Source organism: Channa argus, chromosome 14 (assembly GCF_033026475.1).
Source record: "Channa argus isolate prfri chromosome 14, Channa argus male v1.0, whole genome shotgun sequence".
NCBI lineage: Eukaryota > Metazoa > Chordata > Actinopteri > Anabantiformes > Channidae > Channa > Channa argus.
The window spans coordinates 9,837,339-9,865,125 of NC_090210.1; the positions used below are offsets into that span (position 1 = coordinate 9,837,339).

At 37.2% G+C, this 27,787-nt stretch overlaps 2 protein-coding genes across 7 annotated transcripts in view; both read left to right on the forward strand.

The window, feature by feature from the left end:
• Window positions 1-954: 954 nt before the first annotated feature.
• Window positions 955-3,913, forward strand: LOC137098578 (leptin receptor gene-related protein). The gene is made up of 4 exons (XM_067474951.1): window positions 955-1,113; window positions 1,501-1,576; window positions 2,038-2,224; window positions 2,381-3,913. The coding sequence occupies exons 1-4, from the start codon at window positions 1,098-1,100 to the stop codon at window positions 2,495-2,497; spliced, it is 396 nt and encodes a 131-aa protein (XP_067331052.1). The 5' UTR covers window positions 955-1,097; the 3' UTR covers window positions 2,498-3,913.
• A 2,253-nt stretch (window positions 3,914-6,166) lies between these two features.
• LOC137098510 (3',5'-cyclic-AMP phosphodiesterase 4B-like) overlaps window positions 6,167-27,787 on the forward strand; it is a 40,820-nt gene continuing 19,199 nt past the window's right edge. The window contains exons 1-8 of one of the 6 annotated variants that reach the window (XM_067474788.1): window positions 6,167-6,307; window positions 8,351-8,419; window positions 16,169-16,297; window positions 19,846-20,093; window positions 24,099-24,284; window positions 24,393-24,429; window positions 25,242-25,312; window positions 26,147-26,196. In XM_067474788.1, the coding sequence (XP_067330889.1) occupies window positions 16,256-16,297; window positions 19,846-20,093; window positions 24,099-24,284; window positions 24,393-24,429; window positions 25,242-25,312; window positions 26,147-26,196 (634 nt within the window). In that variant the 5' untranslated portion in view covers window positions 6,167-6,307; window positions 8,351-8,419; window positions 16,169-16,255. Of the gene's footprint in view, window positions 6,308-7,734; window positions 7,853-8,350; window positions 8,420-9,482; window positions 9,630-11,279; window positions 11,389-16,168; window positions 16,298-19,845; window positions 20,094-24,098; window positions 24,285-24,392; window positions 24,430-25,241; window positions 25,313-26,146; window positions 26,197-27,787 lie in introns of those variants that run through there. The other 5 variants (XM_067474789.1, XM_067474794.1, XM_067474790.1 and 2 more) reach the window with 5 other exon arrangements.

Sequence of the window (27,787 nt, forward strand, 5' to 3'; positions counted from 1 at the left end):
GGTAAAAGCACGTGTTATATGTTTTTAACACTGGATCCATTTTACTTCAATGAGCCACATGCACAACACCAGAGCCTTGCAACTGTAGCATACATTAATGTTATTATTACACCTGCACAAAAAATACCTAATAAAATACCTGTGTAAAAAGGGCCTTTTGTTGATATTTCCCTTGTCTTTACTAGAGAAACTAAATCTCAAAACATGTGAAGCAAATGTACCATAAGGTCTAAATTGTATTCTTATAACACACAGTGGTTGAAATGGTATATTGATTCTATTATTTTAGTTTTTTTTAATGTAATTGGATGTTTGGATGTTCTCCCCGTGCTTGCGTGAGATTACTCTGGTTTCCTCCCAGAGTCCAAAAGCACGCATGTTAGGTTCATGGGTTAAACCTGAAATTGCCCCACACCATAAGCGTGAATGGTTGTCTGTCTGTTTATGTTTCTCTGTGGCCCTTTGATATACTGGCGATCTGTTCACAGTGTACCCCCCCTTCTCGCCCAATGACAGCTGGGATAGGCTCCAGCCCCCCCGTGACCCACATAGGATAAGGGGTGACAGATAATGGATGGATGGTAGCTACAGCCATTGTGAAAGCACTGTTTGTTTTTATATATCACAAAATGATTGTATCATATGAAAAGGGCTAGTCAGCAAGTAACTAAAATACATGAATGAATTATTGAATTATTTAAAATGTAGGATAAACTGTACTACAGTGCTGAAGTCTCTTTACGGATTGGATGATAACCAGCTTCTCACCAAGGAATAGTGATTACAAACTACATTTGATTGACAAGACACTGAACAATTTAGCCAGAAAAACGGCTAGTAATGGGATGTAAGAAGGCGGCAGCTCCGGGTGCGGCTGAGGTTCGCCTACACGTCCTGAACACAGCTGGCGGTCCTGTTTCAGTCCCTGGCAGACTGCAGAGCCACTGTCTCTTTAAGACAGTCATGTGATGACGAAGAAGGAAACTCCGATAGTGGAAGCAGGAAGTTAGTCTACCGAGAAGGAGAGTCTGAATACAAAAACAGTACACAAATAGCAGAAGTAAAGTCAAAGAGAAAGATTTACACCGTTTACCGCAATGGCTGGCATTAAAGGTATCGTTAATAAAAGGTTTTATGCACGGATGACATATTTGACAGTTGAAAAATTACGTTTTTGTCCTGGAAAAACGCAGGCGTTTTTCTTTGATGTTAGCGTAAATGCTTTATAAAATGTTAACCTGCTTTTTAACACTCGAATTCCTTTGTCGATTCCTTTCGAAAACTATTACCACAACACTGTTTAATGATTTTAAGACCACTGAGCTCCATTATTAAAATACTACTTATATATTTATATCTTCTAGGTTAACTCTTTGTTTCACAGTAAATGTATTTTACTTACCATCTTGGATTATAAACATTGAAAGCCTAGTATAATTTTGTTACTATAGCGTCGGGCAAAAGCATATCTGCAAATGTGATATGTTGCTTTTCCTCCAGCACTGGTTGGTTTGTCCTTCAGTGGGGCTATTGGACTGACATTTCTCCTTCTGGGCTGCGGACTGGAACAGTATGGGTAAGTGCTTTGTCATAACAAATTATTTATCTTTTTGTATGACACAAGCGTCTAAAGGACACATGTTGAGTTATTGTTTGTGAGGCTCCAGTTGATCAGATCAAAGATTAACAGCCAAAAGCGTGACATCACTTTAAAAGGCCTTAAAGAGGCACTTTAAAGACTGTAAAGACTTTATTTTTTTAAGTCTTCCAAACTCAACAAAACGACATATACAGTGATTTATAATCGGTTAATTGTACCTTTAACCACATGTAGCCTAAAAGTACGTAGCTCAATGTATAAAACTGTGCCCCTTTAAATTGTTTTAGCATGATGTGCATGGTTTAATTTTTTAAATGTTTGTTTTTCCATTATGTGTTATTTTGTTGAATGTGCCTGTTTTTTTTTTTTTTTTTCTAAGTTGTAAAGTCATGCCAATTTTTTGACCATTCTTTTAACTTTCACACTTATCTTTTTAGGGTCTACTGGCCGCTATTTGTCGTGATTTTCTATCTACTGAGCCCCATCCCAACATTCATATCCAGGCGTGTCAGTGATGACAGTGACTCCTCCAGCAACGCATGCAGAGAGCTGGCCTACTTTTTAACAACTGGCATTGTGGTATCAGCTTTTGGGCTTCCCATTGTACTAGCTCGCACTAATACTGTAAGTCCTCTCTACCCAGGTGTTTTGAAGATTGATTTTCACATTTTTTATTTCCTTGCATAGCAACATCTCTGCTTTCCACCACATCCCTTGTTAGATATGTATGTCAGCAAGCTATTAGAAAACCATTTTAATCAAGGTATTTCTCTGTTGCAGATCCAATGGGGTGCCTGTGGCCTTGTGATGACAGGAAACGCTGTCATCTTCCTCACCATTTTCGGATTTTTTGTTGTGTTTGGAGGTGGGGATGACTTTAGTTGGGAGCAGTGGTAGAGTGCCTGTGAACACCAGACAGAATGATGAATGAATAGATGGGTGGGTGGTTAGGTGGATAGTTGAATGGATAAACTGCAGACTGAGGGGCACATATATTATGGCCATGTTAGTGCTAAATGTAAAATGTACTTGGCATTTACTTATTATTATTATTATTATTATTATTATTATTATTATTATAAATGAAATATTGTTGGAGACAACAGTGTCTACCAATTAATGTGCCTTATACCTGGTAGTCGGGAGACGCTCTTAAGCTATAACTCCCTCACTGTCCACCTTAACCCATGTATATTAGCTTGTTGTGCCTTTGTTTCAAACCCCAGAATCACTTTCTGCTTTGCAGCTACCTGCTATTTCATTATGCTTTAGGTAATCAATGTCATAAAGGGATCCTAGTTTAATGCACACTGCAATGTTTACTTTATCTCCTGATGATTATAAGCACTTTTTTAAATCGTAAAGGCAGGGCAAGTTATTATAGTCCATGCTATCTGACAACTAGTTGTAGGACTCCTAATCAGGTAAAAAAAAAAAGTTTATTTGTATGGAAATGGTTGTTTTTGTTTTCAAAACCTTAAAGCCTTACTTATTTCTGGTGCAATTGTTTACATTCTCACCAAAGATAATTTTGGACTGCACATTCACCACTTATCTGTGATCTGTGCTACAGAGGAAATGACCCTCAAAATCCAGCAGAGGCAAATGAGAAAGCACTGTTTAATGTTTATCATACATCTAAGCATTTATGTTCGATTTTAGAACAAACAGTTTGGAATAAGCACCAACATTTCCATTTTATATTCTTGCAGGTGACAAAGACAAATTCGTTATATTGAAAAAAGACAATGTTATCAATTATATTTTTACATACTGAATGTTAAATGCTGTAAATTTTTTAGGCTGAGTGTACTTCATCTTATTACATGCACAGACCCATTCATAAGTGCCTGTGCTAATTCCAAAAGAAAAATCACTGTGTGTGAGATTAGAGTTTGTTTTTGTGTTTCATCATCAGGAGCCACTGATATATTTAATTGTAAATCAATACTTTCTCATGTACGTTTTCATTGTTATCAGTGACTGACTATTAATGAGGTTCTGAGGTTTGTATAATGATCCCATTTCATATCACAGATATGTTTTTAAAATTCAAAATGTACTATCAACTTTCTGATATCCTTAATAAGTGCTACACAACTTCTTTACATGGAAAAATATTCTTTTTTATTTCTCACAACTGACATTTTGAGTACCGTATCCAGGGAGAAAGGTTTTTCTGTCTATTGTGTGCACTGTAACCACACTTTGAAAACACTAACACTTGCTGAAGAACTCTCAGAATTGACTTTATATGCTCCTGACTGCATTTTGTTTTCTAACATTGATTAAAACTGTGTATAGAGAAACAAATATATGGCCTCTGTCTTCCTGATGACTAATAATTATGTGATGGTAAAATTTGATCTTGTCAGTAGCAATGAGTGAAATGGATGGAGAACTTGATGTGATTTCTTAAAAACCTGTCTCTATGCTGATAGATGACATACTGAAACTCCTGCACACTGTTTATACAGGACAGCAGCAGTAGTTACTATAGCAAAACACAGTAACAACCTCCCACGAGACAGACTGGAAAAGAAAGAAAGGTGGTGTGTGGGTGAGTGTTTTTTGGGGTTAAGTACATTTCTGTCTGTCCAAAAGTTGTACGCGAACCCTATGCCTGACAGAAAAAAATTCAGGTTCAAACAGCTACTTATTAATTTAGATATTTTGCAATATTAAAGAAGCAGCTTTAAAACAGCTCTATGTTTTGCCTAGTAGTCCTGTAGTTTTCACTGATAAACATCTCTCTGCCTCACTGTCTACTTTGCCTTTTCTGAGCATGCAAACATTAATTTCGAATACAAATCAACAACATTGCCAGATGTGAGCAATCAGTGTGACAAAAAAATAAACTAACATAATCTATGCAGAGATAAATAGGAATGATAGAAATCAACGATGCAGCTGCAAAGAACTTAAGTGGTTTAAATTCATTCTCCATTCACATGGGTCAGGAATGCAGTGAAGCTGCCTCACCAATTTTTGTGCGGAGCCAAGTGCATTTTCTCCACAAATAAAGGGAACCCTCACTCTCCAACAAATTATTTCTGTGAAAAAAAAAATTGTGCTTCCTGCCTTCAATGATTGCATTTCATCAGGGCGTAGATACAACATTGATGGGCTACCATTCAACATAGAGGTTAGTGGGTGCATGAAAATGTTTGTTTTGTTGAGAAATTAGCTGACCTATCAAAGATTTACAGTGGAATGTTTGTTAAAAAGTGGTTCAGGGATATAGCTCAAAATGACACAGAAAGACCAGGCATTTTCCTTACAGAACACATAGGGAAGAGCTTTGGTGCAAATTAAATTCCATGTCAGATGCCAGGAGATATTTTAATGCTGGGGCATTAGAATTGAGGAGGGTAAAGTGCGCCTATACACAATACAGCATTCTGGATTTCCTAGACAACTTTCCACTTAAGGGCCAGTGTGTTCGAGATGAGGTTCTTCATAAACATGGAGAAGCAATGAGGTGGCTGTAAACCAGAACAAACTGTGTTTTAATTATGTAGAGTATTTTTTTAAGTAATTCTAAAGCTTTATTAAACGTAACCCCTTTTGGTAAGATGGATGAGAAATTGGTGAGTACCTCTTTAAGACCATATGAATCAGAAGTTGTCTATTTCCTCAAATCCATATAACAAATTGATGGATGTTCAAGAAACTTCTAGACTGTGATAAAATTGATAATGGATTTATACACGGAAACACTGAGATTTTAAAAAAGATAAAGGTAAGGATGGAGATGAAGAAAGAGCCCAGGGACACTCATTCATCTCTGTTCCAGGACAGCTGTTGCCTGGCAACAGTGAAGGCATCAAAATTATTCTACTAGACTGCTGAGTCTGGCCTTGAACACAGTGCAGCACTACACAGTTTCAGAACAGCGTAAAGGTGAGCATAGTACAATATGCTGTTGATATTTTAACATAAATCACACTGCAACTGCGTTTCAAACATACGGTACCTCAGTGCAACACAACTGAAAACTGAAGTGAAGCATGCAATACCGCAACATATCGGAAGTTGACACACCTCAAATCAGCACAACACAACGCAAGATCATTTTGCAATGCTGTACAATGCAATAATTAAGCAAAAATAAATAAATAAATAAATTTTAACTACAGTGAAAAGTCGTTTGTTAAAATGATATTTCATGTTACGTAGCTCTAATGATAACATTTTATCACAATTTTCGGCTGCTTTCTTCTTTAACAATGACTTATTTCAAACGTCTACTTGAATAGAAACATAGTGTTAACTGGACACTAAATAAAAGACACGCTGTAGATAACTACCTTCACGGTGCTAAACAGTCTTTCTTATTATTTAAAGAGACAATCAACTAAAACATGTCAGGAAATCAATGAACGAAAGAGATCCCGGGGGCTGTGGAGCCTCATTAAATTGGAGGACTGACGGAAACTGATCCATACTCTCCTCAGGCTGGAAATCAAATGAACGAAGTGGGAAGGCAGAAGCTGCGCTTACAGCCATTGGTAAGCGGAAGAATCTGCGTCGCCAGCGTCGAAGCCAATCGATGCTCTCTCCTGCTCGGGAGGGGGAACAAGCGCGAACGGAACAAATGGATCCTGATAAAAAGGGGGCGCGTGCTATAGGCACGCGGCAGAGAAATCGGATACAACGCTGCATCACACAGCGGTAAAGGCGCGTGTAGTGGCGGATGTACTACCGGTGAGTGTTTGTTACCATCCTTTGGTAGCTACAGTGAAAATGTTGTGCAATTCCCAATGACTTTGGGATGACATTCTTTTACTCTGTGTGTAGTTTAGACATTGTCGTGTCCACATTGCGAAGAAACGTGGCTCTTTAACCGTAGCCTGCAGCCGATGGCCCGCGTAGCACTGTAAAGTTTTCCTCTGTTTAAATTTGCTAAAAGAAGAAGAAGTTTAAAATGCTAAAACACTGACGATTTCCTTGTTTTAAAAACCGACGTCTCACGATGCCAAAGTGTCGGGTTTCCGTCATTTGAGCTGCAAAGAAGCTATTTTCAGAGAAATGTGACTGACAGTCATATGAGTTGCACTCAAAGGTCTTTTGATTCAGTCACATCACGTACAGGCTTCCAGTGTGGACGCAGGCTGCGCCCTTCGTCTCTCTCAGCACACTGATCGTGGGCATGTCTTCTTGTTTCGACACTCTGCGTCACTTGAAACACATTTCTATATTCTCCGTTAGTGATCTAACTTATTAAAGTGGACCAAATGTGAATTACGGAAAAGAATGAATTTAAAATACTTTGTAATTTGATACAATTGTGTTGGGTTGGAAATGAAATATTTGTGTATATTGTGCGTGAAGTCTGGTACAGAAACAAAAAAACAGTAATGGCAGGGCTGCTGGTTTTGTCTATAAACCAGTAAGTCTTTATGCCATTGCACGATCAATCATTGTCATTTGGCAATGCATTCTGAGATAAATGAGGTCAACCAAGAGTACCAGAAACATAATGGCACTAGTTTAGATTGCTAGACCTGAGTAAATTTGCTCAAGTGGATATTGTAAGGAATGAATGTGTGTGTCAATCTCTTGTCAAAATAGAAACCCTATTGTGACCTTTCTTAATTTCTGTAATAGGTGAGGCTGGAAACGACTGTTATACATTTTAGACTAAGATTAAGATAACCAATATTTGTCTGCTTGTGACAAGCCATCTGACATTTACATTGTTTATCTAACTCTGCATACAGTTTTCACAATGAATGCCACTGTGAGTACAGCGAAACAAATGTCCAGAGTCCTTTATATTCCTTAAAATATGTTATTGCGCATAAAAAGTGTTGTGTTTTGTAGAATTTTTCCTCTTCTACAGAAAGGTTTTTTGAGCTGTGCTTCTGTTTGGCATCCTAAACAAACTCACTTGTTATACCATAGTAGTGACATTTTATGGGCATGCGATATCATAATTTTATATCTGTGAAAGTTCACTGTATTTCTCTTTGAGCTTGAGTCATAGCCTTTTGTACTACGCCAGGTTGCGCGGTGTGAACTCAACTGGCAACTGTCGTTTTACTCTCAGTCAGTGCTGAAACAACAGGGCACATACATCCAGCTTCTTGTTTAAAGGGATCCCGGGTGCCAGACTGATGACTCATTTACTGGCTGCTCAGTGGCTTTGACGGTGGTGTGGTTACTATACTGCATTTTCTGTTGCTGAACATTGATGTTTCACTGAATACACATCGTGTCTGCTCTAGGCATTTTGTATTTGAGGACTGGGTGAGTGTTTGTCATACTAGGAGCATTGATGAAAACCCAATTGATTGAATTATACAACTGTTTGTATGTCTTTGTATGGGTATAGGAGGTAAACTGAACTGTGATTTTAATGCCATTTATTTACAAAACCATAGCAATTGCATTGGGTTCCTTCTTTGAAGAGAATTTACAGTGCAGCTTTTACACTTCTCTTGGCTTCCACAGTTGTAAATTGAATTTTCTTGTAACCTATGAAATTTACTTGATATCCTCTGCTATTTATCACATGATCTGGGAATGCAAACTTGAATTCAAGTATCTCCGTGCCACTTTTCTTGCTCGTCAGAGAGAACGTTTGATGCCTTTGAGAGACTGTAATCTTGTCAGGGACCTTTGTTGCTGATACAACATTAATCACGTGGTTTTCGCCCTGTTAAATACTGTTGTCAGTGTTTTCTGTCTTACATATATTTTGCTGTGATATGTGAAATTGTGATCCATACATTGTTTGTCTTCCAGTCTGACAATCTGCTGACGTGAATTCCTGCTCCTCCTCTTACCACTGGCTCAAGGAGAAGAGCTTCATCTGTGAGTTCACTTCTTTAGTGTCTTAGAGGGGATTTTGTGGTTTGCTGCAAGCCTTATTGTTGACTAATGGTGTATGGTATTTCCTCATTGACTTTCAAGAGGAAGAGATCTTTTTTTTAACTATTTTCACTGACGTCTCACAAAACAGAAACATTCCTTTCTATGGGCACTTTGCTTTCTGCAGTTGCTGTTGCTGATGCTGCAGTGTAACTTGCTTTGGATAAGTGTAAATGGTTTGAAATTTTACAGTATATCAGTTGTCATCTGAAGGATTTACAGCCATGTTTACCTGGAGGTTGCCCCTCACCAAAGCCCCTCTGTGTGTAATGAGTCCTTTATACTTTGGCAAAATTTCTGTACCATCTTCATACCATTAGTTATTTTTCACAGTTTAAGCTTGAACCTGGCAATGAAAGTTTTGTATAATGAATGGATAACTGATGAAGTGCTGACACAGACAGCACTTCAATCACAATACCTCAATGGATGGACATCAATGGATGTTGAATATGGTGATTTGAATATCATGGGGCAATTAGAATATCTGTGTAGGTTTTTGAATTCAATAGGGTGGCGCCTGCTCTTAATAATTGTTTTTTTCAGCAACTGCAATCAAACTGTGACTCATCCACTGTCACAGTTACCATGTGTTTTGTCCCATAAAGCAGTTTTTTTTTCTTTTTCTTCAATATTGCCCAATAAAGCTGTGTTGTAGCACAGTCACACAGCACTAAAAGCTATAGAGAGATTAGGAATGTATTCCTTATTTTCATCCAGTTAGAAAAACGTCAAATTATCTGTCATGAATGTACAGATATTACCAAAAGAGATGCATTATTGTGTACCATATAATAGAAGATGCTATTTGGCTTTTATACCAGATGTAACTTATCTTCATGTTAAGGATGGTATACAACCATAAAATTGACCATGTACATTTTTATATTTGTTTGCCAATTTTAAACAAATTATTATTATTATTATTATTATTATTCAGACAACAGGTTAAAATCTGTATGCCTTGCCAACATGGAGACATGACAAACACATGGTGTGTCAGCAGAACAATCCCAAAGTGATCTTGCAACATGTGGGCCAGTGGCAACAACCTCCAAGGGTCTGTCCAGTCTCTCTCCCTCTCTACAGTAGGGCGAAGGGCCCCCTGTATGTGGCCTCCACAGTGAGGTCATCTTTCAGCTGCCACAAATTGGTGCGTAGTTTCTCTCCCTCCTCAACAAACTCTTCTCAGTCTTCACTCCTCTGTAAAGTTCACTTGTGTTGGAATCTGCTTCACTGCGCTAAATGCTAATATAGCACAAACGTTTTCCCTCTGACGTTGTCAGTGACAAAGTTTTTCAGTGACAAGTAAGAGAAGTTGTTATGATTACAACTTATTCCATTGACCTTTGATGGATGCCCAACTAGTCTGCATGCATTAAGTTGATATTTAGACACCGAGCATCACATGAACATTGGCGATATAATACACTCTTGTGCTTTGTAGACCTTACTTACTGACAGTCACTACTTTTAGACCTCTAAATTATAAAGTAACTTTTTTGCACTAAGACTCTAAAACTAACACTTTTACATTTCCATGACCAATTTAATAATTTTCTTGATTATCTCAAAATTTGTTACAGAAAATGTCATAGTAAATTTTGCAGACTGTGAAACTACTAAAAACGTAGAGTTTTTTATGTTTTTAAAACAACTCAAAATGCCAATATTCAGTTTACTCATTTAAAACATGTAAAAGCATTGTTTATGCTTAAAGAATTACTCAGAAAATTGATAACTGATTATCATAAAAGTTACAAAACTAAACAATTCTGTTTGTCAACTAATAAGCTATTCCACTAATTGCTTCAGCTCTACTTAAGCAACAGAGCAAAGACTGATACGAATCAAGTCCTTTCTGCTCTGCCCATCCCTCTTTCCTCCTGCTCTGATACAGTTTTACCTCGTTCTTTACACTTTACCACACTCTGCACAGCCCTTCATATAGTAGCCCAAATGAAATTTCCATCCATCTATCCATCCATCCATCCCTCCGTCCATTGATCCATCCATCCATCCGTTCATCCAATTGGCCCAATTGGGCCAGAGGAGGGTTGCATCTAGGACAGGTTGCAAATCGATCTCAGGGCCAACAGAGAGAGACTGATTAAAATTTCATAAACAAATGATTCCAAGTTGTTATAATAAATGTTTTCATTTTCATTTAAATCAGATTTAGGATGTTTTGTTGTATTTCTCTTTGAGTTCAATTCACAGCACTTTTGTAGTATGCCAGGTCATGTGGTGTCATAGAGACAAATAAAAAAAGGTTTTGTACCAAGCATTCAGCTACATTTCTAAAAGATTAGACATGACAAAACACAAAATATCTATTTGGTGATTTCAGTGTAGATGCAATATGATTAAAAAATTGTCTTTCAACTAAATTCAGTGTCATGCTGGCTGTCCAATTCCTAGGTGAGCTGTATTCGCTTCACAGTGGTCCTTTCAGTCAGAGAAAGCTTATTATTTTCAAGGTGAGAAGGAGAGAAGATTGTGTCTTAGATATGTTTCTGAGGTGATAAAACAAACAAAACCAATTGTCTTTTACTTGGTCATTGAAGTTTACTTCAGTAACAGAAAGCCATATTCCAGTTGACACTGAACATCATTAATTGGGAGTAGCAGTTTTTTTTGATAGGTATAAGGTACAAGTTTAGTCATGCTTTGTTTTTAAATAGTTGTTCCTGAGGTGTGAATAAAATAGGTGCGGCGTTGTTTGGATTGAAAAAATGTGGGTGGACCCAACCCTTAAACAGGACCTACTGCATTTCTGTATAGAGCTGCTATGTCTTATGAACATTTTTCCTACTTCTCCTAATCTATTATGTGCAAACAGTTTGATTAGTATTTGAAGGCCTACATAGAATTCAGATTCATTTCCACAGATTTAATCAAGGCTAGGTAAGGTAAGTCAATTTGTTTCTTAATGCACAGCAAGTTTTTAGATATTTTTGCTCAAGTACTTCTTCATTTAACAGTACGTCTTACTTTACTAGGTGTAAGCTCTCATTATTGGTGTAAAGAATAACCCAATATAAGATTAACACAGTCCCATGCATGATTTCCTGAGCCCCCTTTGTTTTGATACCACAAAAGCTGCCTTTGTGTGGGTGTCTGGCGATTTTAAATGCATGGCAGATACTGAGTCACCCTGCATAGCTGGCCATTGTGCATATAATGTATGCCATGTGACAGGCTGACTGGCCAAATGGTCAGCAATGAAGTCTTGCTGACCTCCCTGATGTGAAATATGTGTCAAATTTGCAAACATTGGTTGGCATCAAAGTTTTGTAAGTTGTGCATTCTCAGTACATGCTATCGGAATATTATTTATAAGAACAGTGTAATATAGGAACTACAAGAGATAATATCAAAATACAAGCAACAGATACTGAACCAAACATTTCCCCTCACCTAAACGAATATTGCACAAGATCCTAAAAACTTACAAAACAGACACAAAAGTTTCTCCCACAATGATCATACACATACCAAACTCACAAAAAAAGTTACTTCCATTTGTGTCTCACTGTATTGATGTGTTGTACATTCTGATAGCTGTGGGGAGGAATGACCTGCCATAGTGCTCCTTAATACACTGGGGGTGTAAAAGTCTTATGCTGAATGAGCTGCTCAGAGACTCTACAGTGTAGTGCAGGGGGCGGGAGGTGTTATCCATGATGGATGTCAGATTGGCCAACATCCTTCTGTCTGCCACCTCCTCGGTGGAATCGAGTGGGCAGTCCCGGACTCTTAACCAGCTTATTGAGTCTCTTCCTGTCTCTGTCCGTGCTGCCACACGCCCAGCACACAACTCAGAAGACTGCAGAGGCCACCGCAGTGTCTGCCTCAGTGTCCTCAGCAGAAGGAGAAAACTCTGGCCCTTCCTGTACAGGGCAATATCAGTTTACATAATGTACATGTCTTTGTACTGTAGCAATGAAACACAGAACTGTTGGGACACCCCACACAGCATGACTTTTGGTTTGTACTAATGGTATAAAATATGCAAATGCAGTCAACTGTGATTTGTTTTGTGCCTTGTTGGACCCTCTGGTGTTCTTTTTAAAATCCTTGCCAAGTCTTTACAATCAGCATCTTGACCATGCATACTGCTTCATGACCATGCATTCTGATGCCTGCTTCACTTCAACGATCAATTATTTGTAGGGGTATGAGCAGCTATCATGGGGATAACCTAACGCTGGGGAAACTAGGATGAGTATTCACTTGAAGCACGCTGTTCTAAAAATGTGGAGGCAGCGGTCTGTTAAAATGAGACACCATTGCACTTTGAATCGTGGAAAATGTAATGGCTGAAAAAGCATCGGCCGAAGTGAGCTATACATTGCGAAAAGAGATCTCAGAAGACCTATGATCAAGAGTTGTTGATTTGAGCAACATGAAACCAACATGAAAACATCATCCCAGTGGTGAAGTACAGTGGAGTGAACATCATGATTGCTTTGCTTCTTCTGGATCTGGATTGCTTTGCCATTGTAGAGGATGAAATTAATTCCCAGGTTTATGAAGTTATCCTACAGGATAATATCAGGGTGGCTGTCTGCAAGCTGAAGCTCAGAAGAAGTTGGGTGATGCAGTAGAACAATGACCCAAAAAAATCAAAGTAAATCTACTACAGCATGTCTTTGGAGACAAAAAATCCACCTTTTGGAGTAGGTTAGTCACAACTCAGACTTTAACCAACTAGAGATGCTTTGGAATGACCTCAGCAATGCTGTTCACACCCGATGTGAATGTGAATCTGGGTGAGTGGAAGCAGTTCTGAATGGAAGAATGACCCAAGATTCTATATTTTTAGCGTTGTGCAGGTCAAATCCACAGCTACGGGAAGTGCTCACGTGAGGTTATTGCTGCAAAGTTGGTTTAACCAGATATGAAAAGGCTGTTGCCAACATTTTTTCCATCATAAAGCTGTATGTTTAATGGGTGTGTTCACTTATTAACCCAAAAAAGACATGAAAATCATGACTGTGTTTAATCATCTTACAGATATTACGTGTGTTAATATTTGTTTCTTTGGTTAAAATGTGATCTACATTCTATGACCGAATAATGCAAACAATAACACTTACAGTGTGTTTTTCATCTGCTTATTGATCTGCTTATTGTTTTTTACTGTTTGACTTTTATAGAAGGACACACAGCTGCTGTGAGAAATTTGGTATTTCTAAATCTTTATCCTAAGGACTTTTTGGAGTGAGAGGATAGCCTGTCATGAAATTTGGTACAGAAATTCATGTTTAGGATGACTTGTAATAATTACGTTTTTCTCTTAACAATCTAGGTAACACCGTAAACATGTCAAAATTTCAATAAATCAAATACTTTTGGTTATGACCAAATGTCAAATAAAAATTAATGACGTTCAAATCAGATTTAGGTTTACTTTGTACTTGGAGGATATTGGCAAATATTAGCATTTTTAGATGCTACATAATAAGCTTTTTACCTTAGCAACAACTCTAATCACATCAACTCATATTTTATTTGCAATAGAACATAAACAACATATCAGGTGTTGAAACTAAGACATTTTACCATTTCATGGAAAATACTAGCTCCTTTTGAATTTGATGGCAGCAACGCATCTCGAAAACTTGGAACAGGGTGATGTTTACCATTGTGTAGCATCTCCTCTTCATTCAACAACAACTGTGTGAAAATGTCTGGGAATTGAGGAGACCAGTTGATGGAGTTTAGGAGAGAAATGTTCCATTCTTGGCCTTTTCAGGATTCTAACAACAGTCATGGGCCTTTATTGCTGGATTTTCTGTTTTATGATGCACCAAATTTTCTATTGGAGAAAGGTCTGTACTGCAGGCAGGCCAGTTCAGCATCCGGACTCTTCTTCTGTGTAGCCATGCTGTTGTGATCTATGCAGTATTTGGTTTAGCATTGTCTTGCTGAAATATGAAAGGCTTCCCTGTAAGAGTTGTTGTGTGGATACGTTGCTCTAAACCTCTATGCACGTTTCAGTCTTGATTGTCCCTCTCCTCTTTAGTTAGCAGATCAGGGCACCCATAGTTTCCAAAAACAATTTCAAATTTTGACTCATCTGACCACAGACTTCGGCCTTGTCCCTTGAGAGTTCTGCTGATTCTCTGAATCTTTTGATGATATTATATACCGTAGAAGCTGTGATCTTCAAAGTGTCAATTTCAAGTAGAGCAACATTTTTTAATAAATTGTTCAACAGTGTTTAGTTGCAGTTTGTCACAGATTGGTGAAAATCTGCCCATCTTTACATTCAAGAGGCTCTGTCTCTCTGAAATGCTCTTTTAGATCCAGTCATGTTACTGATCTGTTGCAAATTAACCTAATTAGTTGTCAAATGCTCCTACATTGTTTTTGATTTGCGACAATTACTTTTCCAGCCTTTTGTTGCCCCTGTTCCAACTTTTTTTGTAATGTGTTGTTGCCATGAATTTCAAAATGAGCTGATATTTTCCAGGAAATTGCAAAATATCTCAGTTTTAACATGTGATATTGAAACTGAGATAGAGTAAGACATTTTTAATAGCATTCATGTGAGAGTTTTGAATAGGCAGCAAATGAGTTTTTCAACATTAACCAAGAACAGCAGGAAGCCATATACTGTAGATGAATATTTTGACTATGACAACCAAGATATTTGTTGTTTGTGCAGGGCAGAAACTTTCATGATACTTGATTTGGCAGCGGTCAGAGAGCACCAGCAACAATCTTATACGATACGGCATTTGGGGGAGTCACAGGGGGAATCAATAGTGACATGGAAAATATTGATTAATTATTGTGTCATACTGTAGATTAGTCACTCATGTCTACCCGTTGGTGGTTTTCCACCAGCTGTGGTCATTCCATAATTGATTAGAGTATAGTTGTTGTGTTAACTGAAGGCATATGGACCGTATTGGATATAAAGACCTCAGTGCACATACCCTACAGCTTGATTAGCTTCATCAGCTTGATTAGTAAGTTTTGAAGCATTGACCGTAATTTTATAATGATGACTAACTGAAGCAGCTGACACAGCTTGGCAGAGTGCGGCTTATACTCATGTATGAGCATAAAGCTCATACGAGTGCTTACATATTATATAAGTTGCAACTTGTAGCTTTAAAAGAGCATTTCTTACATGGTTGCAGTGACTTTGCTGGTATGCTGATGTTTACCAAATTAATCAGAAGTTTACCATGCTAATCATCATTTAAGTGTGTTAGCATGCTAACATCTTCAAATTTCCACTCGCTAAACATAAAATACATCTGAGGCTGATAGAAAATGGCATAGTTAAGACTTTGAAGTTTACTGGGTTCATTCATAACAATCATCTGCTCCATCCAATAGTTTTCAAAAAGATTTGGAATTGTCAACCTTATGGTAGCACTAAAGGCACAGTCAGAACATTGTCATCCCTAGGGTCACACTGATTGCAGTTTATAAGTATGGTTTTAATACTGGTGTTTGCTGCTTTATTTAATCGTTATTGTTGTGTTGATCAGTATGTAATGCATTGCAGGGGAAACTTAACGCATGCCAAAACTGCATATTAAATACAACCAGTAATATCAGCCTGATAACACATGCAGACATGATATGAGGAGGCAGAATAACTTTTGGAAGTGGTTACTTTATAGTTACTCTTCTCCCCTCCCTCTCCTCTCTGCTTCCCATGTGCAGGCGTACTAGTGAGGCTGCCCAGAGCAGAAGCAGATAAGAGCTACGTTTTCTGAGAGCGGATCAGAGACAAACTGAGCATCTCTCAGAATGAAGAAAAGCAGGAGTGCCCAGGGAGTTACACCAGGCGATGTAAGTATTGATTTTTCCAACCGTTCATCTAAGCAACCATAAATCCATCCATGCACTCGTGACTTCTTATTATCTGAAAATCTGCATCTGGCCTCCAAAGTTTACAATAATTCGGCAATTTGCATGCTTACTATAAATTTCATAGCATTTGCCTTCCCTATGTTCTCCCCTAAACAAAGATACAGTTAGCTCTAGAGGGAATAGACTGAGGCATTGAGGTGCAGTATATCTGTGTGGTGGTTGGTGACTCATAAACAGATGACTGTACTGTACACAACAGACTGCTATCTGGCAGGACACACTGCAGAGAGTGAGAGGTGTGTGTGTGGTGGAACAAAGATGGGGGGGTAAAGGACAGTGGGTTATGAATGTGTGCATGTGGGACAGAGTTATGATAATAGAGACTTGAGGAGTGATGATGAGTTTACAAGAAGGAGGCAGAGCAGGAAGAGGTGTTAAAAGGTAGTTCACACTGGAAGACATTTAGGGCATAATGTGGATGGAAACATGGATGAGAGTACAAAGGACAGAGATCTGACAGAGAGGTCCATCTGTTTCTCCTCTACACCACCGGTGTTTATAACTGAGTAGGCATGCCAGATCATTTACTTTGACATAGTCCAACAGGAGCGCAGAGGCCAAGATAAATTCTGGATGACAGAGTTTTCCTGCTGTGAGTCCATCATTCTTTAACCCCCCTAGTCCCCCTTCATTATACTGTACACTACTAACTGAAAATGTGTAATAAAGCATTTTGTGTAATGGCAGACACATATTTAAAATGGAAATCTAATTTTGGAATTAAAAACATTTAACTAAGCACTTATGTGCTTATTCGGCTTCACTGGAAGGATCAGTTTTGCAGGCTAATGTTTAAAATGTTTATATATTAAAGCACTTTAGTAATACTACAGTATTTCATCCTTTCATTACTTCCTGTGTATGTCAGTAGTTATAATACAATGTATTTTTTGACAACTTTGTAATGAGTTAAATACATTTACATTTACATTTAGTCATTTGACAGATTGTTTTATCCACACCAACTACAAGCGAGGTACAAGGCAATAAAAATCGGTAAAAGAGAAAACTTTAAAGCTAAGTGCTATGAGAAGAAGTGCTTTCATTTCATGAGATGCAAGTGCATTTTTTTTTTTTTTAAGCAGACTATGTCAGGGTGAACAGTAAAGAGAGAGAACAATAAAGTTGTGGACGTGTTTTTATACATTTTCTTGGTGTATACACATTTTATCTGAATTTATCAAGATGGATACAGACCCCCAATTTATGACAAAAAAATTCTAATAACCTAAAAATAAAAAAAACAAAAGATCCAGAAAATGTAATCATGTGAAACAACTGATCAACTCATTGAGAAACCTCACAAAGATCAAAATATCAGACACAGAAAAAAGAAATCCTATCATTTACTAAATAAATTGATGGATTACAGTTTAAAATACTAATATCATTGATGTGGTAGTTAAATGGAATATCTGTATTATATAATTTACATCAGTGAAAGTATGCTGATTTACAATCTAAAGTCATTTTTCTTTGTTTGTTTGGTACAAACATCCCCGTATCTACACTACTTATGGCAGTTGGGTGTTTATTTTCCACTATTAATTTGAATCTTATATTATCAAAATAATCAAAGCAGACACTCTTTTTGCCTTCTGCTCCCTAATTTATTATTTTCAGCACCACATCAAGCCATGCTGTTACAGTTTCCCTCTTAAAGTGTCTTGTTTAACACACTTTATTCAAAAAGGATTCTTGGAAGTATCCCAGAGAACACAGCAGTTGTTTAGACTCTGTAGCTAAGAAAAGCCTTTCATCTTTAGGAAAAAACCCACTCCACCTCTGTTTGACACTAGAGCAGCACTGCCTCCGTTTCATACTCATTGTTTTGCTTTCATCACAGATCCTGTCCTTTTTTGACAATGTTCTGGCAGTTTTGATAAATCCCAGGTTTCTAAATTTGCCAGTGTTTTGAATTCTAAAATGATCAATATCCTTATCTAATGTCTGTAGTGTATACAGGAATACACAAAGTAACCCAGCAGTATATCCTCTTCCTGGTGGTTCATGAAGAAGAGATCAATGAAGAACAGAAATTGCATGTTCAGTTGTCAGTAAACTAATCAATATACAATTGATAACTTAATTTGAAAGTAGCAGTGGCTGGTAATAGCTGGTTTGCTTTTGTGTGGGTACAGACCCTAATCAGAATCATTTCTACAGAGTTGTTTTGTTAGATTAAATTTTCAACAGTTTTCTGGGACAGGAAGAATGTCTAAGGAAAAAACTGACACAATAAATCAGACAAAGTGGATTTCCTAGAAGGAGGAGAAAGAGGAGAGTCAGCAGACCTGTGTTTACTATCAGAAAGGAGGACAAACTTATGGCTCTCTCTGTAGTTTTGCTGTATATTTCATTTGCTTTGTGTTCCTCTCTCCTTTCTGGAAACTTTCCTGGTCTCAGAATATTATTTTGCAGTTTACTTTCCCATTGTTATGACATTTTTTACTTTTCAATTGATGTGCCTCAACTTTCTGTTACTGGAAAGAGGAGGTGGGATAATTTCCTCACTCTCAGAGTTTAGAAAGGACAACAGACATGTCTGTTGTTTGTAATTTTTAAGCTTCCAAATATCACCATAAATATTGATATTGTAATACTAGCATCTAACTGTGTAAAATTAAATCTTGTCAGCTGAGAGATTTGATATTATAAGGTGTGCAGGCTTGATTTTGTCAGACTGGAGTTGTCAGCCCTGATAACAGTGAAGTCTCTTTGTTTTTCTCATGCTCTCTCAATCACAGTTTCACACTTGTGATTTCCATCTACTGTAGTTTCCCTAACCAAACACATAAAATAGATAAATAATTTCTTATTTAATGATTTCTTATTAACATTCTAGGAATTCTTTGATCTTCTAATTCCGCTATAGCGTTGTTGTACTTCCTTGTTCCCCCTCTCCGGCCTGTTAATTCACACTTGTATGCGGTGAAAATAAAGTGGAGGATAATGTATGCAGAATGAGTTCTGGCAGCCCGCCTCTGTTTACTCGTGCCCTGACTTGTTTATAACCTGTCATTAGAGTGAAGCACCCAGGGCTCCTTAGTAAAACCCTTACACTCAGCCAGACACATTAAACACAATTTATATTTAACACAGCTTCATAAGAAAATGTCAATTGGTGGTTCACTTGACAGGAGTCCTGAAAAACCCTTTGATCAAACAAATCATTTTTGTCTTTGTAACAGAGAGGACAAAGACATTAATGTAGCCAATATACAGAATGGTACTTCATCAGGATATGTGTACGGCATAGAGATTGTTCAGTTAGTGCCTATGGAGAACAATTTGTTTTACTATTTAATTATTTTTTCACTAGCGTCATCACAGATTGTACCCTGAATTGTAATGTAATTTAATTCCACTTTTATATCTCAGGGGGACACTGACTTGATATTAGACTTTCACTCATACTGTGAGTTTTCAGAGGGGCCATTGTTATGTTATGTTTTTTTTACTCTTAGGAGAATGAGGAGCATTCTGCGGGGCAATTTTCTACGGCCAGCAACCTTGGAGTAGAGGTATGCAAAGTACACAGGCGGTTTTCTGGCAACCTACAGCTGCCTCCTTTGTCATGGCGACAGGCAGAAAAGGAGAGAGACAAGGGCAGGCCGCTCACACCTGAAGAAGATCCAGTGACCCGGACAAGACCCACAAGCCTGCCAATTACCTCTTTGCCTCGCATCAACATCACACAGGCTGACCCTGACAGGTGGGGCTCTGAAAAACAAAAGAATATACTAACAGTTTTTATATACAACTATATAGCACCACTCACACATGGTTTTAACATTAGATTCGCAAATGAGCTTTTAAGGTGGCAGTGACATTTAGTTTTAGCCAATTCTTACATGTCTTACAATAATAAATGTAACCAATGGGGAAAAACTGTTTTTGTTCATTTGTAAGTCATCAGAAGAAGTAATTGGACACTTATTTGGCATTGTTTTTTAGAGAATACAATAGGCTTCTTCCATTAATGTATGTATGTTCAATATGTAGCAAATGGCTTTTTTATGATAGCTGCAACCTTACATATTTAAATGGTAATTTTTTTCAATCGCTGTGACTCACCCCACAAAACTACGCATTATTATCTCTTCAAAGACGCATTGTTCACTGCCTTTTTATCTGTTGCTTTCATGTCTGGAACAATCGGGTCTACTACTTTTCCTTTTAAGTTAAAGTCAGGTGCTGGAAAACTTTTGCTCTATTTAGGATTTGGGTTAATGAGAAATGTCTGGCAGATATCCACCCAAAAATGTATCAGAAATTCAGTAATGAGTATATGAGTGAATATTTGTTAATTCAATTTCATAAATATCTGATCTCAGGGATTGAGAGCTCCTCTCTTGTGTTGGTTTGTGATTATACTGTGGTAACTGCTTAACATAAAGTCTGGTGGCTCAGTGGTAAAGCATTGGGTTGGGATGCAAGAAGGCAAGGGGTTCAATTCCCGCCCCACCCAGCCACCAAGGGTGACCTTGGTGCCAGTCATGGCAAATTCTTGCAGTGTTTTAGGTCTTACCTCTAGCCAGAAGCAGGTTTTGAGCAAGCATCTTCATTCACTTTGTGAACACCTGGTAGGATATGGTTAGTGTGGTTAGGTGTAGCAAAGGAAATGTAACTCAAGTGGATTTTAGGCTGTCTGTTTTTGCCAACTCAATTTATTTATTGTTTTCTTTAAGGGGGGGATTATTTATTACTTGAGAAATTAAGAAATTAACAAGGAAGAAAAAATAAAACCCTCAAATAAAGCAGAAGACAGGTGTAGATTAGAAAGAAACAACAGAGGTAGAATTATCATAGTTAACATTTTTTTAAAACTTTTTTTCTGGATACATTGTATCCAAATCCTAAATGGCAAATGCTGTTACAGTACTGCTTTCCTTTCTGTGTTGAAATGGAGTTTAGTAGAAAAGATTGCCAAGTATCATTCATCACTAAGCACCCCTGAAAAGACATGCATGAATACATGTTCATCTGTGTTCAGGATTGTTTAGGTCAGTTTATTTCCACAACTGTAGTTTTTAAGTGTTTTTTTTCCTCACATATATTTATATACCAGTGATCTGGATTCTTAATCTATTTCAACTCTGTTATTAATGACAGGCTCTGGTTCTCCTCAGTTTTTAAAATGTCATACAGTCCCACTCTTAGGTCTCCTGCAGCCTGTTCAGATTGCTTTTAATATTAACTTAACTCTATTGCTGTGGAAGTGTAGAGGTGTAGTATATAAACACTGACATTGTGTTGAATCAACCCAGAATTTTATTTTTAAAACCCCGTCTTCTGCCAAAACATGAAGAATCTTGCTCAATGCTGGATGTTTTTCAAAATCATGTTTAAATTGCTCAACAACATTTTAACAACAACAACTTTGTTCTACACTGTTCCATCTTCCCTACTAAGAGTTCTTACTACCATTACAGTCTTGCTCACCTGCTAAAAATATTAACATTATTTAGAATAATAATTAAGAATAAACTGGAACCTTGTTATACAAATACTTTGACTATGGTCAATGTTTCAATTATTGATTCCTGTTGGGAAGTTTGTAAAGTCAAAAGAGATTTGCAAAGCTGAAAAAAATCTATTTGTTGACTTGATTGTGATTTTTTTGTTGATTCAACCTGAGAGCCATTGTCCACATGAAAAGGACTTTACTTTATGCAAAGGCATATTAATAATTTTTGTCTTTCAATTATCTCCACTACACCATATGCAGATTATTCTCCAAACTGACAAATAAATAAATTTATCTAGATTACAATTTAATATGTCATGTTCTCTTTTGAACTCTTGTACAAGTGTTTTTATAGGACATCATAGGTGGCCAAATCAGGGGCAGACAGGATGACGCGTGCCCTGACTAATCTGCTGTGGTTTAATATACAGGCAAAAAAGAACAGGCAGTCAGATAAACAGAGTCTGTTTCCTGTGCTCCAGCCCATATCTGCCTATTTGTGTCTGCCAAGCCTATGTTATTCCAGCACGTGGCTAGTTACTGGACAGAACGAGGGTCTTTCACTCTGCGTGCATATCTGTGGCGGAGCAGCATCAGAATTTTTTGTTACCTGATGACAAAAGACGAGGTGAAAGGGAGAGAAGAATGTTAAGAAGGTCTTCCAGGTGCAGAGTTGGGCACTTTGACTTCAGTGAGGAAGTGGTCAGTAGGGCTCACCTCTTGGCTCCCAGGTGACATCTAAGTGTTTATCTTTGCAATTTTTCTCTTTATTGAAAAAAAGCTGTTTTACAAACATTTTAATACTAATTGTCTTATAGCTTTTTAATACTTTGCCTGCATGTCTCTGGGTTTAGAATGTATATATCATTTGAAGATCGCAACATAAAAAATTATAACTTAACAGTCCAGTGTCAAAGAAATGTATTTGCATACTTCATTCACAATACCTGACTGCTTGAACTGAGTTTTACATGACATCCATAGAAATTATGCATCATTAACATAGTTTTTCTGAGCATGTCAGAGAACGTGACTGGTTTGTTTAAGTAAAGCTTTTTGTTATGTTGTGTAAAGTTGGCATTTGGATGATGCAAAAAGCAGCAAAGATGACATTTACCATCCTATCTATCATGCATTGTATAATTGTAGCCCGTTTGTCATTAATCTGACCTTCTCTGGAAGAGGTGTGGGGCCAAGTATTTGCCTTGTTAATCCCACTTGTAGCAGAACAGAGGCACATTGCAGAGGCACATAAAATATGTTTTAAATGTCTAAACAAAATTTTGGTGGAAGTGAATTTTAGTAAAGTTATCAATTTTAAATGGTTTGCAACATCTGCTGTTTATATGGGTCATTGATATTTTGACCTTTCACTTTTAATCACAAGGCCCTCTGACCTGTTGCACAATAGGTAGTCCTCACCTCCTGCACCCACTCCATGGAGAAAAACAGATAATATATGTCTGTCTGTGCATCACGGGTGGTTTCATTGTGACTTCAACAATCATTCTGAGCTTAAGGGTTATAGTATACACATAAAGTGTAATCTGTGCATTGTTGGTTTATTGTAGCTTAAAAGTCATATTTTGGCATTGCACAGAAAACTGTCATTTTTATATAAAAGCCAAAGGACAAGCTTAACCAATTAGTTTGGGCCATTAAATATATACGTTTTCATTTTATAAAAAAATTAAATGTAAATTTATTTGCCAAGGTCCATGTACACGTACATTAATCTCAGGTTATGAAAGATGCTTGTTCCAGATTTACTGTAGCTATCAGCTAAAAAAAGCACTGAAATAAACACTACAATATGCCTTACATCAGACCATATGGAGTTATTCTCCCTCTGAGTGCAATTTTCGTGCAACATAATGTAACTAGAGAACAGAACAAACCAGCCATTTACAATAAAACAACTCCTTCTCTCACTGATCAGCACAGCATACTTTTATAATGAGCTCAATATTATCGTTTTTAGGCCATGGATGGATGGAAGAGTGAGTAATCATTTTAGGTTGGGGATTTGTGGAGATGTTGTGTCTGTACTTAGTGGCAGCTTACTATAAGTACTTAGGTTTTAATGAAGATGATTGGATGATTTAATCAATATAAATGATTAGATTGAGGACTGATCAGAAAAACATGGTAAGAGTAATGCTTCAGATTGTTGACGTTGATTTAGGAATCACCATGGATCCTACACTGATTTCTTTTTTGTATCTTTTATCTTTATTGGTCTTTTTTCAGCTTTGAAGTGGAGAATGGCCCATTGTTGTGTTCAGACCCACAGGCATCTCCGAGTTCAGGGCTGGTCCTGCACCCCAACCTGGCAGGTCATGGCCAGCGCAGAGAGTCCTTCCTTTACCGCTCTGACAGTGACTATGAACTATCACCAAAGTCCTTGTCTCGAAACTCTTCCATTGTTGGAGAACTGTGAGTTGTTCACATCACAGCCTTCTGAAAAATCAAATTCGCTATGATAAAAAGAGATTATGTTAGTGTGTAACTCTCAGTATTTGCTTTCATCACATACCATTTTAGACATGGAGAGGACTTGATCGTGACTCCATTTGCCCAGGTAAGATTTGTGCCCAAAAATGAATGTCATCAGAATAATACTTTGCTGTCATTTTAGGAAAAACACAATTTCCCCAATGGCTTTCATAAGTAATGGGCAGATGAAGTCTCCTGTGTGAGGCTTTCATTCTATTTGTACCAAAAAAATAAAGCTTTGGGCCTCATACCATACAAATAGAGTGACATCTGGTGGTCTACAAAACTTAGTGCAGCTCTTTACATCTTCAGTAGCTTACATAGTTTTAGTGTGTGTGTGTGTGTGTGTGTGTGTGTGTGTGTGTGTGTGTGTGTGTGTGTGTGTGTGTGTAACAAAAGAGTAAATAAGCCTGCATGTTATTTCTAAGTTTGCAACACTTATTCACGAGTGTTGCATTAACTGTAGATGTTACTGTTCAATATGTGGCTGTAAGTAAGTAATAAATACATTGTTTAAAAAACTGAACTGTGAAATACTGTTGCCAACACCATGCACTGTCATGTACGATTTATGTGCTGTCACAAATCAAATGAGTCACTTTGATGTAACTTTAAGATGACATTCATTAAATTAACCAATGTTTTTTATTACATTACTGTTGTCATACTATGTATATTACTCTTACATAGTATCTTGGTAAGCATAAGTAAAGTCTGAAGCTTTGAATGTGCCCATTTATGGAAATCTTCATGTGATAAAAGCTCATCAGCAATATGTTGACACTGTTAAAACAAGTGCTCTTGTTAAGAATTTGCACTTAAGAACAGCAACAGGTGTTTTTCACATTTTAATTTAAATTTAAATTTTTTTCTTTTTTTCTTTTTTTTATTTTTTAGGTTCTGGCAAGTCTTCGAACTGTGAGGAACAACTTCACCACCTTGACAAATGTACAGTGTGTATCCAATAAGTACGTTAATTCATAATACTATTATAATATTTGCTTATATGTTTTGAGAGTGACCACATGCTGCAGGATTTTTTAGATATATTAGGAAGATGTTGGTAAATGATTAAATGCTTCTATTGAAGATGCCAGGTTTCCTCACTTGGGGGCGCCAGTGCATCAAAACATTGTTATAGTGCTATCTCTAAGCTATCTAAGTCTAGAGACAAACATCCAGAGAGTATTGTATTTCTTAGTGTTGAAGCTTGTTAGCTGCAGCAGAATTTATATACTTTTAAATTTATATATATATATATATATATATATATATATATATATATATATATATATATATATATATATATATATATATATATATATATATATATATATATATATATATATATATATATATATATATATATATATATATATATATATATATATATATATATATATATATATATATATATATATAGAACTTTTTCCACAACTACAATGTTATTGTTGAAGATGAAGTTATCATATCTAATTTAACTGGATAAAAGCTTCCTCTGGTCATTGAACTGAGACAGTACTCTGGCTCTGCCGGGGGTGGACACAGTCAATACAACCTCTGAGAGAAGGGTCACACTGAACCAAGACTGGATTAGAAGTGACACAGTTACACAGTAGAAAATCTGACCTGTGACAACTTCAGAGAACTGAGGGACCATCTGTTTTGTGTTTGTGCTGGGGCAACAATGGCTGCTGCTGCTGCAACAGAAAAGCTTCAGTAGTGCACTAATGCAATAATGCAACTATTTGATGCACATCAGGTCGACTTTTTAAAACTTAGAGATTTCTCTCTGGTTTCAGGAGGTCTCCTGCTGCAAATCAGCCATCTGTCGCCAAGGTCTGTCTATCAGGTGAGTAAGGTCATAAGCTTTCCAGCATGTGATGAGTGGAGTTTAAAAACAACATCATAAGAAGTGATGATTCTGGGAAATGTATAAAATTGTAACATGCATGAGGTGCAATGAAGTTTTGCACAGTTTTGATTGTGGTTGTGGTTTAAATTCTAAGAAGTCAAATGTCAAGATTGGCTACTGGTGGGGGATAATGCTCTGCTAAAGATTTGAAAGCAAAGTTAATGACCCCAGAATAGAAGAATACAGGCCAGAGCATGTGTCCTTTGTCAAGGGTAGTCTTGTGAATATTTAGGTTGAATGAAATTTAATAAACTCTAACTTACTGTGTGTCTTATAAATGTGCAGAAAAAATAGACTTTGCAAACACACATAAGTAAGCCTTTACTTGCAGTTTTCTACTTCCAAAAACTGAATAAGTTTAGATAGACTTTTAGTAGTGAAACAGCTTGTTACGAAACTTTCCATATAAACACTGTCAGCAGAAATTATATTTAAAGCTCTAACCCAAGAAACTAAAATCTTTTGAGTTATTGATATAGTAAACTGACTTTATGACAAAACAAAATCACCATGTATTGTGGTTATGGCCCTTACGGATAGATTTAATGGCTCACGTAGATGAGAAAGAGGGAGAGGACGATTGAGAAAAGGAGAAGAGGGAGGTGGAGATATTGGTTCCTGCTGCACTGGTTCTTCAAGCTCAATTGACGTCATTGCACCCTGCACATGGGTGCTGTTCACTTCCTATCAACACAGATGGCGTGTTAGGAGCGTCCCGAAGCAGGAAAAAATACAAGACAAGTGTGAATCTCTTATTGTCCTTCCTCCTTAGCACTTCTCAGAAACATTGACCTTGCCCAAGCAATCACTGTCTAGTGAAACTATTCTGTTATTGGCTTCCATTATTCTGCATGCGGAAGACAGTATGTAAAAAACAAATGATTAACTCTCTTTGAATTTGTTTCGAAACCTGTGAGACACGTGCACTTATATTTTAATACAACAAACAAGCACCCCCCCAAACACAACCTGCCATTAAGTAATGATGATTGTTCAGGAGGACTACAACAATTAACAATATAAGAAGGAAAGATGCCCTCATGTCCTCTTTTATGCTGCTTTCAGTGTCATTTTTGTCAACTCTGACCGGAAAAGGTGAGCAGATTTTTCCTGTTTTGCGTCTGTGCTTTCAGTGAGACAACATCCTTAGTAGTGGAAAAAAGACACTACCTGCGTCTTTCTGAGCATGAGCTCAGTGCTGATGACTGAGCATGAGCTCTATGAATCTTTTTATACCTCTAAAGAGAATAGAGAAGGATGTGATTATAAGTATAAGTAGTTATAAGATGTGTGAAACACATCAGACATCAAGAGAGAGCCGTGTGAATTCCTGTGTGAAGTCTGTGAGGGTCAACACAGAGAAATGGAGCGGGTTCAAGAGGGAATGAGAGATTTGCCAGTTTTTTGCAGGGAGTGAGATGAGTGAGAAATGAAAGAAAACCTAAAAGGTCACACAAAGACGTCACAGCTTTTGAAATTTTTTAATCAGATGCGATCTAAGGGAAGCAATAAGAAAAGGACAAATTGC

Excerpts from the sequence above, each read along its gene's own strand:
- LOC137098578 (XM_067474951.1), top strand. Across the intron at positions 1,577-2,037 it reads TGCGGACTGGAACAGTATGG|GGTCTACTGGCCGCTATTTG; the intron begins GTAAGTGCTTTG and ends TTATCTTTTTAG. Across the intron at positions 2,225-2,380 it reads TACTAGCTCGCACTAATACT|ATCCAATGGGGTGCCTGTGG; the intron begins GTAAGTCCTCTC and ends TCTCTGTTGCAG.